Below are 13,584 nucleotides of genomic sequence, written 5' to 3'. Positions count from 1 at the left end.
CACCTCCCTGATTGCCAACCTGCTATATAAAGCCAGCAAGACCATTCCCTCGAGAGACACAGACCCACCAGCACCTTTGGTCCCACAATATGATTTGTTAAAAGCTTTGATTTAGTAGTTATTTTATTTTTGGCCTGGAGACGGCCGGCGGCCTTCTTTCTTCGTTTGGTTTCTGTTTATAATTTGGTTTTGTTAGGTAGGGAGGGGGGCTAGCTCGGACGTCCTTATAAGGGGTGGCCTGGTCCCCCCTCCAGTTTTTGCTGAGTTTGGCCGGCATCTCCAGGTCCCTTTTTGGGTAAGATCCTCATTTTGTACTTTGCTAGTTTTCCTCAGGAATGTTTGTTTCCTGTTGGGATTGGGAAGTTGTTTAATAAAAACCGTTAAAAGTTCTATCTTCTTTGGTGTCTTTCGGTCTCCAGTTTGAGCCACTAGTCAATTTATTCAATTGTTTGGAGGCCGTAAAATACACACTGAGTCTGGTTGTCATAATATACATTTAAAGGTGAATAATGGCTGAGCAGATAGCATTAGATCTCCATGCATTGGGCAGTCATTCTTGGAAAATGAGCCCCTTGAGAGAAAACAAGACTTACTGTGTCAGAACAATATACCTTTGAGTGCTAGTTTTGTGATCATGACCAACTTGATATACATGATCGCTTATTTCTTCTAGCAGGCACTTTAAAGTTTAAACAATATGAAACAAGTCAATAACGCGCCTCATACATATTGACTAGGCATTTAGCTGTCGTATAAAAACGAGTAAACATCCTACTTCTTCATCTGAGACTTCCATCCCATTTAAGCTTTATCTATCCCTATAAACACTAGGGGGGCATCCGTCAGTCGCCTCCCACTGTAATTTTCTGCTTAGTAAGCACACTAAACTTGAATCACTAAAACTAGTGGCCCAGAGTTAATTCATATACTATGTAAATGAGGTCTTTCTGCCCCACCGCAGTGTGGCAGTTCTGGCATGTCATATTTAAGACTTTGATTTGTTCTTGTCTCTGCCCCAGCCTCGCCTGTTATTTTGCCCGACAGCGCTCTTAATCCATCTTATTTTTCGCATGTATTAATCACCTCAAACCGAACCAGGCTGCTTGAAGAAGAGCTTTCCTCTCACCTCCTGTGGATTAGCCTCTTTTCTCTGCATCAATCAATGTTACAGTTGCTGTTGGAATTACAGTTTTATTTCCACAGTGTTGTCAGATTTCATTATTGATACATCACATCATTGCAGTTGTAGTGGCACAAAAGAACATACAATTAGTTTGAATTGGCATATTTATGATGAGAAAAGTAAGATCAGTTCCATCACTTCTGTTGGGATGTCTGCAGTCATGGTAAATGTGGTTGACACTGCCTTTAGAATATATGAGATAACCTGTATGCAGGTCAGGAATCCTGGTGTTTTTTTGTATTCAGGCTCTGAAAGGGTAGGAACCTTTGTTGCTTGTTAGATCTCCTCTTCGCGATGGTACCTCTGTTTTTCTGTTTGATAAAAAAGACCATTCTGAAATATACTGTGGAAAGGCACAAATACTTGGAGAGGAGCACCCACGGAGAGAGACTTCTGCTGGTGAGCTCAATGAAAAGGCCTGGATAAAGCCAACCAGCCTAAGAAGTAAAAAGAAAATATATAATATAATAGTTCTAAGAAATGAATCAACTTAATTATAATGCACAATAGTAGGTAAGCTACTGCTCTTGTGTCAGAGACAGTGCAGTCAGAAAGTACTAATGACACAGTTTGTCATAAGGTGTAGGATTCATTCAGCCAAATGAGTTAGAGGGGGCAGGAATTTGGCTTCTGCAAAGCAGCACCTGGAGAGTGTCTGAAAAGCTCTATTTATCTCTCTGGTGTGAAAAACTGTGACAAGTGCAGACTGAAGGAAACAACAGAGAGGAGAACATGCGTTTTCACATTAAACCATCTTAGCGTGAACTGGTCTCGGTCTCTTCCATCGTCCCTGGCAGAGACACTCGGCTCATCCACACCTATTGAGCATGTATGAAAGCATGTGTGCAGGTGTGGGAGGGGGAGAGTGTCACAACCTGTTAAAATGACACATTATAAGAAATAAACACACAAACCACTATGCCAGACCAGCAGTATATATTGCTACAATTAGTTTATCATTTCAAGCCAAAAACCCACAGATGGAGGCTTTGCACCATTGAATCCTCAGCCAAGCACATCAACCAAATGTCTGACTGAATGCCTCTGAGAACTGGTGCTAAATCTCTAAGATGACCTGATTCTGCTGCAGCTTTTTAGGCCTCCAAGTTTTCTCTTATCTATGCACCAAAACCAAGAGACACTGTTGTGTTAGAGCGGTATCTCTCACAGCACACACTGATTTACTGTATATAATCATTTGTAAAGTGCCATCCTATTTCTGTGGGCCAACCAAAACATTTGTTTTCCACATCAACATGGCTTGGATGACTGCTAAAGCACTGGTTCACTTTGAACACCATTGTACTGCAGGTCCAAATGTTCAGTGCTGTTAAGATTAAGTAATGAGGCATTTTCTTTTTTCTCTGACTCTCTTGAGTCTTTAATCCTATTTCCTTCATAGTTCTCAGGACCTGGCTGTTATCATCCTGTAACTGTCCACCTGGATTTTCAAGTGGGTAAGTTGATATCTTAAAAGGTCATTGCCTCGGTGTGGGATTTGGACTGCACTTTTCCTGACAGCATTTAGTAATCAAAGTTAAAGCATGTCCTTTTGCACAACACACCTTTGAGCAAGTGCCGCAAACCTGTTTAGGCAAGAAAACTACTTGGTATGGTTTAGGGAATGATCAGGGTTTGGGTGAAAGTAAGCATGTTTGTCATGTATCTTACATATATGGCATTATGTTCATAATGGAACAAAAGTTAAAGTTGAAATAAGTCATCACAGACTTTTGCTTACACAACAAGACACGGACATCACTGTCCTGGGTGAAAGTCCTAACCTGACTCTCACCAGATGAATTTCGTTCCACCTTGACTCCGCCTAGCTCCACTCAACCATCTCGGATCGCTGCATGGGAAAGTGATTTCAGGTGGTCGAGTCAATCAGGACCCCCGGGCGGGGTTATATAGATATGACATAGCGGAGAAGCGACTGTTGTGATTCAGACAACAATGGCGGTTTGCATCCAGGAAGCAGGCGTCATCATGGAGGCTGCTGTTTCATCCGTGTTGTCCAATCTAGCGAATATTTCTTCTTTAAAAGAACATCGGAGAACGGCTCTGAAGGCTTTTGTTGGTGGAAACCATGTTTTCTCTGTTCTCCAGACCGGGTTTGGCTTTTCCCTGCGTCGCTATCATCAGAGTCACAGGTTGGTTTTGAAGTAGTACGTCAATAAAGGTTATAAACAAGTGGTTTATCCAATCATATGCAAGGGTTTTTGATAAAGCCCAGCCTCCTGAAATCGCTTTCCTATGTAGCAATCCCAGATGTATGAGTGAAGCAAGGCGGAACGTAATTCATCTGGCGAGAGTCTATGAAAGGCTATGAAAGTCCATCCGTCCATCACTAACAGTGAATGAGAACAGTGGAGTTCATTTACCTCAGGAAATGCCACACGAACCATATACACTAATGGTAGAAACCTGTAAATAAAAGGACTTGTAGAACATTTTTTGCTGACATTGAGAATGTTGGAAATGGAGGAGAACCAAATTGTTTATTGGTTTATTATTACTTCCTGGTTCAGACTCTGCAAGCATGGAACGCTGCTCTACCTGTGCGTCACTTTGGATGAATGATTGACAGTCATTAGGCTAATTGGTGTTGAGTGAGGGTGACTCCTGTTAAGTGTTGAACGGTGTAATGACTCACAGGTGAAATGTGTATGTTTGGTTTGGTTTTTTTTCACCGTAAAAGTTCCCAGGGCCTCATTCCAAGTGACAAGGAAAAACGATCTTTCTGTGTAACTTGAATTTCCGCCAGAACTGAAAAGCAAACACGCAAATGGCTCTGATTCTGTACTCGCTACCTACAGTCATTTTACTTTTTAAACTGTTGATTGGGACAAAATTGTAATGTCAGTCTCATCAAATCTCATCTCATATTTTCTGCTTCAAAGTTTACATTTTAATCATGACGTGGTTACTTTGTTGTGTGTACGCGACCCATGAGTCCGGCGGTTCAGTGTTTAGTGCAAACAAACTTTCTATTTGGTTTCTTGTTTAGTTAAATGTGGTAAATGTGTTCTGTTGCATTTGCAGTTCTGGCCATTATAGCTTAATCTAGCGCAAACATACAGGTTGTAGTTCATGTTATTCTATATCAAGTTCCCTTGAATGAATTTGGTCTTTACAAGTGACCAGTACTCTTGTTCTGTAACATTTCTGGCCATTGACGTAAGCTTTTCTGCAGTTTATGACAAATGCTTAGGTATATGTATTGTGTATCTTGCCCTCAAATGGGAAATACTTGTACTTCAACTCAACAAAATAAAAACTGAAATTTTGCTGTTCAACTTTACAAACTTTATAAATGTTTCAGGGAGTATTCTTGGCACCACTCTGGGTTGTCTGCCTCAGGGTTTCGAACCACATGTCAAAACCATTTCTTCTAACGCAGAGTTATTGCCAAAAAAACAAACTATTTTCTTTTCTCCAGTTCGACTTTCCGAACTTGCTCCTCGCTGGCATTAGACTAATGTCCATCTTTTGCCTCTCCTTATTTTTACTGAGACAACATTACATCAGCACAATCTTGACTTTACTCCAACGGCGTCATGTTAAGCTATAAAATAATTTAGTTGTTAACTTTAAATCACATTTAGGTAAATAGCTCCTACCTGGACAATTGTCTGCAAGTTCAGACCTATATAAAGCCATTCCCTGCTGTTGAAAATCTTAGCTTAAACCCACCATAAACCCGTTCTCAGCATCTTATTCAGCTGACTCGCTCCACTGCTGCGCTACTTGCGTTTTCTGTCAGTTCAATGACACAGTATTAAGAGTTTGAGGACAACATAGTTGAGCCAGCCAACCCCCTGCATGATTTTGTCAAGGCTCTGGCTCAGTTTCGTACCCATGATCAAATCAACATTCATCAGTTAAAGTTCCTTATCAAAGAAAACCGCAAATGGAATTTCACTTATTTCAAATGTATATTCTTCTGTGGTTGTTGAAACTGTTATAGTTAAACTCTGATGTTATGGAAGTTGTGATTCTGCCCCCCAAGGACTTGCAACACTATTAAAGTCCCCCTTCACTCAAACGTGTTTCTGCTTATTGTTACACGACTTGGATGTTTGACCTTCACAGTGTAGAATGATGTATGTGCAGAGTTTGAGAAGGCTGCTTTCAAATTCATCAGAGAGAGGAACATTTCACTGTGCTCAACTTCAATCTAGCTTTGAGAAGTGTAGTGTATCGACAAGCTTGATTTTAGGTCACTGAGTTTAGAGGCCAATCGCTGTCTGGTAGACCTATGACTCTCACACAATGTGGTCTGTAAACCTGAAGTATCCAGGGTAATCTGACAGAAAACTCACTTTCAAATAAAGTAGGGACAGATGATTCTTTGTTGATTTTTGGGGCTTTGGGCCTCTAATTGACCAGACAGGTGTATATCAGATGGACGATACGTTTCCACTTCCTCCAACTGTACAAAGTGAAGTCAAAATAACGGTGGAGTCGCGTCATCGAAGACAGATGAAAAATACACACTTGAACTTACATTAGCTAGATAAGAAATAACTAAAATGACCATTCTTTGGGAAAAAATGTATGATGTATACATGGGGCGCACTAGATTTTTCAATCCAGGAGGACTGATTGACTGGTCCTGCATTTTTAACAATATAAAAAAAAAAAGATCAGACACAAATAATTTTTCCTTTCTTGATTTTTTAAAATTATATTTCATTAACCTACAACCCTGTTTCCAGCAGCAGCAGGCAACTGTGTTCAGCAAAAAAAGTCTAATTAACCCTCTGACTATTTGGCCATTGGCTCCAAACAGCAGACAGACAAAGTTAGCGACTAGCATTTAGCTAAAGACTCTCCTAGATGAACCAAAACAGACCTAAAAGGAGAGTGAATATTTAATTTACATTTGTCAGGTAGCCACAAATAGGGTGAGAAGTTCAGCCATCCGTGAGGAACTCAGAGTAGAGCCGCTGCTCTTTTGCGTTGAAAGGAGCCAGTTGAGGTGGTTTGGGCATCTTGTAAGGATGAACCCTGGGCGCCTCCCTAGGGAGGTGTTCCAGGCACGTCCAGCTGGGAGGAGGCCTCGGGGAACACCCAGGACCAGGTGGAGAGATTATATCTCCACACTGGCCTGGGAACGCCTCAGGATCCCCCAGTTAGAGCTGGTTAATGTGGCCCGGGAAAGGGAAGTTTGGGGTCCCCTGCTAAAGCTGATGCCCCCACGACCCGACCCCGGATAAGCGCTTGAAGATGAGATGAGATCAGGTAGCCACAAATATGACCTGTTTGTTAAATGGACACAATAACACAGTTCGACTGTTCACCCCACACTATGTCAGTGACCATTGGAAAAGTAGAAGCTAGGTGCTATCATGCTAGCCAACACACATCACATGCACATGTGCGAGTCGAGATGGTTGAAGCAGAAACAGCGTACATAGAAGTACTTTAACGACAATACGTGTTACCATTCAAGCCTTCAAGTAGGTAAGTGTTTGATACTCAAAATAACTAAAGCTAATGCTAAGCTAAAAGGTAATAACCTCTGCTGAAGGATTTAAGCATGGCTTAAACTGATGTGCTGTCACTTAGCATTTAACTGATAGCTTAGCCGTAGGTCAGAGCAGGTTAGGGTTTAGTTTTCTATTTCACATATAAACAATATAAAACACATAATGATAACGCATAAGAGTATGTGTGGATGCAGCAGAAGCCTGCACAGGCTTATGACAAGCAGTGTTGTTAGTAGAATTTAAATGAAAACTCCTTACAGTGTGATTCCTGTACCTCCAATATAAATAATCACATTCACTACTAGCTTGTGAGGATAGAGCATTTTGTGAAAAGAGCATGTCACTTTCCTTCATCATCCTGCCGTTTCATCTCAACAATAGCTGTAGCAGCTCTTCCAAGGAGTTAATGATGTGCAGATGGTGAGGCTGGCAGCAGGGAGGGCTGAGGAGGGAACGAGCCACAGGTGTGTGAAAAACAACACAGATGTGTTTTTCACATGACATACTACTTCTACTGAAATTTGACTCTAGCTCTCTGACAGAAGGGGATGTATGTGGGTTAGTTTTCATACCAAATGGAAAGACATTTTAAGTAGTGAGCTTATCTCCCTGACAGATTAAAACTGACGTACAATGTGTTGCCGTTCCCCGAGAAAGAAGAGAATCCCTGAACGAAATGGCAGACAGACAGCAGAGCAGTGACCCAGGTTTCCAAACACAAATATCTATTTTAACAAAACATAGATCTCCTACACTTGGATTTGTATAACATTTTTACACATCTGTCACGCACCCTTGAAACCCAGACGCACAGGTGCCAAATTTCCATGTGCTGTGCCGCTGCCTCCTGGCACGCATCATTGGGGCTCATTAACTATGTCAGAAAATCCCAACTCACCAATCAAATTGTACTATTTGTTATGGGCGTGTAATCGAAGACGACAGCGCTGCACCGTCAAAGTTGTCCCCATGTTTGTTGCTCTGATTGGTTGTAGTCGGTCGTAGTGCTATCCGATTGCGTGCAGTGGTATTTTGAAATGCGTTGGTGCAGGATGACCACAAAAATAGGAATAAGATATCATATTTAATGAAAAATAAGATGGAAAATAAAACACAAAATGAATATATAATACATATAATGCATAACATAAGCTGGGAAATACAACCCTCTGAATAATAAATAAATAATATTCAAATCAGTGCTCATATTTGTAACATCAGTGTCGGAGATTTGAATTTTTAAATGAAAACTCAAAGTGCTTTGCCTTGAAGGCACTCTCTCCCAACTGGCATCCAGGTTCTCTGAGGTTATAAGTACACACTACAGAACCTACTTTTCCCACTGGACATAGGCTCATCACAGGTCTTGATTACGCTGAAAGAGCATTTCTCAGCTACCTCTGAACATCAGCTCACGGAGTTCAGAGTGATAAACTACAGCGCATTATCTACAAAGCATCAAAAATCATCTGCACCCCCTCCCATCAGACGAATCAGTCAATCCTAAAAGGTCCGTTTCAAGTGAAATCATTTCTGACCTCCCAACCAGCTCACCACATCTTCCACCTGTCCTCAATGCGGTGCTACAGTTGACTGCCTGCCATATATTCAATTCAATTCAATTCAATTTTATTTACAGTGCCAAACCATAACAAAAGTTATCTCAGGACACTTTACAGAGTAGGTAAAGACCACACTCTATGACTTATTTATGATAAACATAGACCCAATAATTCCCCCTTAGAGGCAGGAACAATACTAATAATCACAAATACCTTTAGACTCATGTTAATGAGATGAAGGTGTTTTCTGCTGATCATTGTAACACTGTACCTCAGCACTGTCTGCACTTTGTAAACAGCTGCATCTTCTTTGATTCAGAAACTTCTGTTTGTGATCTGCATCATGATAATCATCATTATTGCTATGATATATTGCACCATAACATTTATTCCATGCGTGCGATGGCAACAAAAACCTTGAAAACGTTAGACAGACCCAGCTCTGTGGAGGACGGACATCTGTCTGCACCCGAGAGAGGAAGAGAAGGAGAGAGAAAGAGAGAAAAGACGGACAGATGGACAGAGAGAGACAAAGACAGACACAAAGACATAGACAGACACACTTCCAGTAACTGTAATAATATCTATAGGAAATATATATATATTTATATACGATACGAACTCTGAACATCACGGCAATGTCAACTGTAAAAACCCATCCCCTGTGTGTGCTGTACGTATGTTGTCCGTGCTTTATGTTATGTACTGCTCAATGTGTGTTTTATGTGCTATATGTTGTATATCTGTATGACTGGAACGAGCTACCTTGTAAATACTGTACTAAAAAGGGATTCTACCGTCTTGGCTGTGTGGTCATTATTTAACCTCACTGTGGGTCTTATCTATGTTGGGCAAAGCCTGATGTTGCCCTGATAAAAACCACACTCTCTGTGGGGCTGTGGGAGACAAACACACCACTGTCTTGTTTTCTCACATCTAATGACTAACCACTGATGTCAACATTTAACTTAACACGCTTACGTTATACATCATCTTTAAACCATTATTAACCTCATATGGTGATAATGTCACTGCTGTGTTCAGGGCAGGTTCTCCCTATAGGGAACTCAGGCGACCACTTAGGGCGCCACCATGTGGAAGGAGGCAACGTTGCCAAGGAAAAGACAAGACGGGTAAACTATGAAACACTTAAGGAATGAAGAAGAAGAATAACTTTATTTATCCCGCAACGGGGAAATTGAATTTTTCACTCTTATTATTAATCATGTTACACACACAGGCCCGAAATACACACACATGCACAGACAGGACCTATATACATGCAATTAAGGAGAGATGTTAGAGCGAGGGGGCTGCCAGTGACCGGTGCCCCGAGCGGTTGGGGGTTCGGTGCTTTGCCCAACAGCACCTCAGCAGTGCCCAGGAGATGAACTGGCACCTCTCCAGCCACCAGTCCACTCTCCATACATGGTCCACACAGGGACTTGAACCAGCGACCCTACAAGTCACCCATGGACTTAGCTACTGTCGCCCCCAAAGCTTAGACAAATTCAGAAAGATATCAAACCAGTAGTCTGGTGCACAGAGACAGTGAGAGAAAGTGAAAGAAAGAAGATGATGAAAAGAAAACAAAAGATGTATAACAACGCCATTATGACTATCAAGTGAAGCTAATGTTAGCTATTTAGGCTCAGCGAGCAGCTTTCTAATACACCTCTCTAACTGGTATACGGACTGGTTTGGTTTAAGGGTTTAAAGTTACGGCCCTATCACTAGTGCTAACCTAGAGTGAGCCAAACAGGGAAAGAAATAAACACAGGTGGACTGTTGTCAATGACCAGAGAGCAGCTCAGGTGGGCTATAGCTTAGACAGGTAGCAATTGTTTTTCGTGGCTGGATCCCCAAAAACAACAACCTTCATGAGAACGGTGTCAAGCTGTGGTGTGGTCTGTGTTGTGTCTCTTTGCAGCGAGGACTCCCCACACCTGCTGCCCTCTGGTAGCGACGTCTCTTTTTATCTCTCACAGTGTAATCATCTACCTCTCAAATAAAAGTAAATAAAAGAAGAAAACACTTACTCTAACCTCTAGCTCGTAACACTGGGGATATCGCAGAGAGACAGTTTCATCTCAGGTTGAAAACAGGATTATTATGTATGCTGCGGCAGGTCATTAATTCAGTCAAGGTCCTGGTGCGGGGAGATGGCAGCCACGCTGCTGCTACATGATTCAGCCACAGCTGTTATTAACCTGTTATTTGTGATCCCTCTCTCTGACTTGATGAATTACAATTAGCAACGGACATATAATAATATTGTGTGTAGGATAATTGTAAATTAACATATATCATGAGATTCTAAAAAATGTCTTTTGCATTAATGCCCAGCCAGGCAATTAAAGAAGTGTGTATGTGAAAGTGAGTCTGGAAGTGTCCGTGGGATTGATTTAGGCCGGATTAGTGATTGGATTTATATAATGCATAGTTAGTTTTACACGAATCTAGTGTAAATTAAATTAAAAACAAATGAATGAGCTTTTTTTGGCTAGCATCCATCATCTCACCTCATCTTCAACCGCTTATCAGGGGTCGGGTCACAGGGCCAGCAGCTCTAGCAGGGGACCCCAAACTTTCACATTAACCAGCTCTAACTGGGGGATCCCGAGGGGTTCCCAGGCCAGTGTGTAGATATAATCTCTCCACCTGGTCCTGGGTCTTCCCCGAGGCCTCCTCCCAGCTGGACGTGCCTAGAACACCTCCCTAGGGAGGCGCCCAGGGTTCATCCTTACTAGATGATCCTGAACCACCTCATCTGGCTCCTTTCAACGCAAAGGAGCAGCGGCTCTACTCCGAGTTCCTCACGGATGCTGAACTTCTCACCTCCTCTCTAAGGGAGACTCCGGCCCCCCTCCTGAGGAAACCCATTTCGACCGCTTGTACCCGCGACATCGTTCTTTCGGTCATGAGCTAGCATCCATCTATTTCATAATTTTCTAGATGAATTTAGGAAATACCTGGGACAGCCACAGCCCAACACTGTAAAACCTGGTGACGCTGCTTCTGGGAAAAGTGAATCAAAGTATAGACCCTTTATCTACGTATTGCTACTTCATCACTGGCCTCCTGAGCAGATTTTCATCAATGGGCTCCTTCCTTTGGGATTGACTTTGGTAATCCACTTGAATGGACTTTACTATGAGAGGAGCTGGTACAGGAGCCAGTAGGTAAGTCTTTAAAACACTCTTTTAATAAACTCTGGGTTCACTAACTAAAGTGTTGCTGCTTTGTTTTGTGTGTAGGGTCTCTTCTCATGCTGCTGCAGAGGTTTGCTGTTATTTTCAGCAGCATTAGTGGTTAAAAAAGACCTTTGAATGCCTTCACCGTACTGCCCCAAGCTGAACAGTGTTAGCCACGTCCGACTGTTAGCGACTCTACCAGATTTCTCCATTAACAGTTCATAGCATGAGAGCGCTGTGAGGAGCAGGTTAGAGGACTGGCTGGTTGAGATTTTGAGGTATAAAAACAAAGAACGCCACAGCTGCCGTGTGGGAGCACCCCAGGTTCAGACCAAATGACCACTTCACCTGAGAGAGCTGCTGTCACACATTTGTTTTAATTAGTGTTATTTGGTTTGGTGTTATTTTAAGCAGTATTAGTGGTTAAAAAAGACGTTTGAATGCCTTCACCTTACTGCCCGAGCTGATCACTGTTGTTGATTTCACCATTAATAGTTTATACACAAATAAAACTGTCTCGATGGCTTATTTGATTTATGAAAGTGCCAAACAAGACCATTGGATGATTTTGCGCCAGAATTAAACAATGTAGTTTAGAACAAGACATTTGCTGGGGTGGTGTCAGAAATAACTCTGTATTAAATGTTTAGAATTTAAATACTTTGTTAGTTTTATTTCTTTATCTGAATCCCAGTTTTAATTAGTCGTCAGTTTAGAATAATTGTCTCGCTCCATGTGTTTCTAAACCTCTGTTAGCTAGTTTGTAAGCCCAGTAATCCGAATTAGAGCCTCTGGTGACCATCTGCTGTCTACACTGGCAGCTCCGCGCACTATTTTCTTACTGCATTCACCTCAGCCCGCCCCCTCTGTGCGTGTGTGTGTGTGTGTGTGTGTGTGTGCCTCTCTTTTTATGTGTGTGCGTGTGCTTGTGTGCATGCGTGTGCGTGTGCGTGTGTGTGTGGGCGGGCGGGTATTGCCTACCGGGCGGAGTAATTCGCGTTGCTATCTATTGAGTGCATATGTGTGTGTGTGAGTGCGTGCTACGGCTGCTGCTGCTTGTCACTCATTGTGCCGTGAACACGGGTAGCGACAAGGACCAAAATTCCGTCCGGTAGCAGTTGTTGTCCCTGGGAAAGGCTGTTATCTCCCCCGCTCCTCAGCACAGACACCTCGCTTGTTTAAAGTGCGTCTGCTCTCCAAGGAGAATATCTGTGACACATTACAATGCTGCAAATAAGGGACCTCATCTGGGGATTTCTATTCATTGGCTGGGCAGGTAAGAAGCTGACTTATTCATTATGCATGTTAGGTTATCCCAAGGCTTTGGCCAAAGCCACATCTACAGAGTGCAGGCCGAGCTGTGTTGACTCTGGAGCAGCATCCTCTGGTCCTGCTGGCGGCATCCTCGTCCCTGACTCCGGACAGTGGCGTTAGGTTGGAGCCGGTGCTCCGCACAGATCACCGCAATTAGACCAAAAGTTTCGCCAAGACTGTGTGAAATCTTCCTCTAAGTCGAGTAAAGCGTGAAATATCAACCGGGACGCGTTTGATCCAGTTTATTCTACCCCCTAGTTGTGAGTCAGGAGCTGCTTGCCTCGGTGCATTTTGAAAATCTCCGCGCAATACAGAGGACCGTGTCGGGTCCGGTTGGCTTATCCCGAGTTAAGGCACGTTGTAGGTTTACTTCATTTTGAGGAAAAATCACCCCACACGTGCTGCGTTTTTAAGCGAGTCAGGCTCGTCGTGGGTTAATTTGTGCGGGTAAAGGTTAGTGGATGCTGGCTCAGATTAGGACTGCTGATGCAGGGGCGCTTTTGTGATCCGCTCATACCACCAGATACTCCGTGGCTGCTTGTAAACCCCCGTTTTCCATCTTTAAAAACACCAGCCAGCCTTAACTCTACGGTAAAACGCTCTCAAAAGTCCACCTCGGCTTTTTCTCACTTGTGCTGGGTCAGCCGTGACGCACCGAGGATGCGGTGTCCGGAGCGTCGCTCGGTCTGAGTGGGGATGCTTTGTTTTAGCCCTCTGGAAACAGCTTTGGGGACATTTGAATAATTATAATAAAAATATAAATCAAGATCAAATAGGAATTTCGTGCCTCATAAGCACGCGCTTAAACTGTATCCGTTGGATGAATTTGACGCGTC

The 13,584-nt window shown here is 42.7% G+C and overlaps 1 protein-coding gene across 1 annotated transcript in view; it reads left to right on the top strand.

The window, feature by feature from the left end:
- The first annotated feature begins 12,542 nt into the window (after positions 1–12,542).
- ncam1a (neural cell adhesion molecule 1a) overlaps positions 12,543–13,584 on the top strand; it is a 263,654-nt gene continuing 262,612 nt past the window's right edge. Inside the window, exon 1 of the mRNA XM_083927354.1 lies at positions 12,543–12,710. Within this exon, the coding sequence (XP_083783480.1) occupies positions 12,659–12,710 (52 nt within the window). The 5' untranslated portion in view covers positions 12,543–12,658. The remainder of the gene's footprint in view (positions 12,711–13,584) is intronic.

The sequence above is a fragment of the Echiichthys vipera genome, assembly GCF_963691815.1.
Source record: "Echiichthys vipera genome assembly, chromosome: 14".
Lineage (NCBI taxonomy): Eukaryota > Metazoa > Chordata > Actinopteri > Perciformes > Trachinidae > Echiichthys > Echiichthys vipera.
Note: the sequence above shows the minus strand (reverse complement) of the source record. Positions and strands in the feature narration are given on the sequence as shown.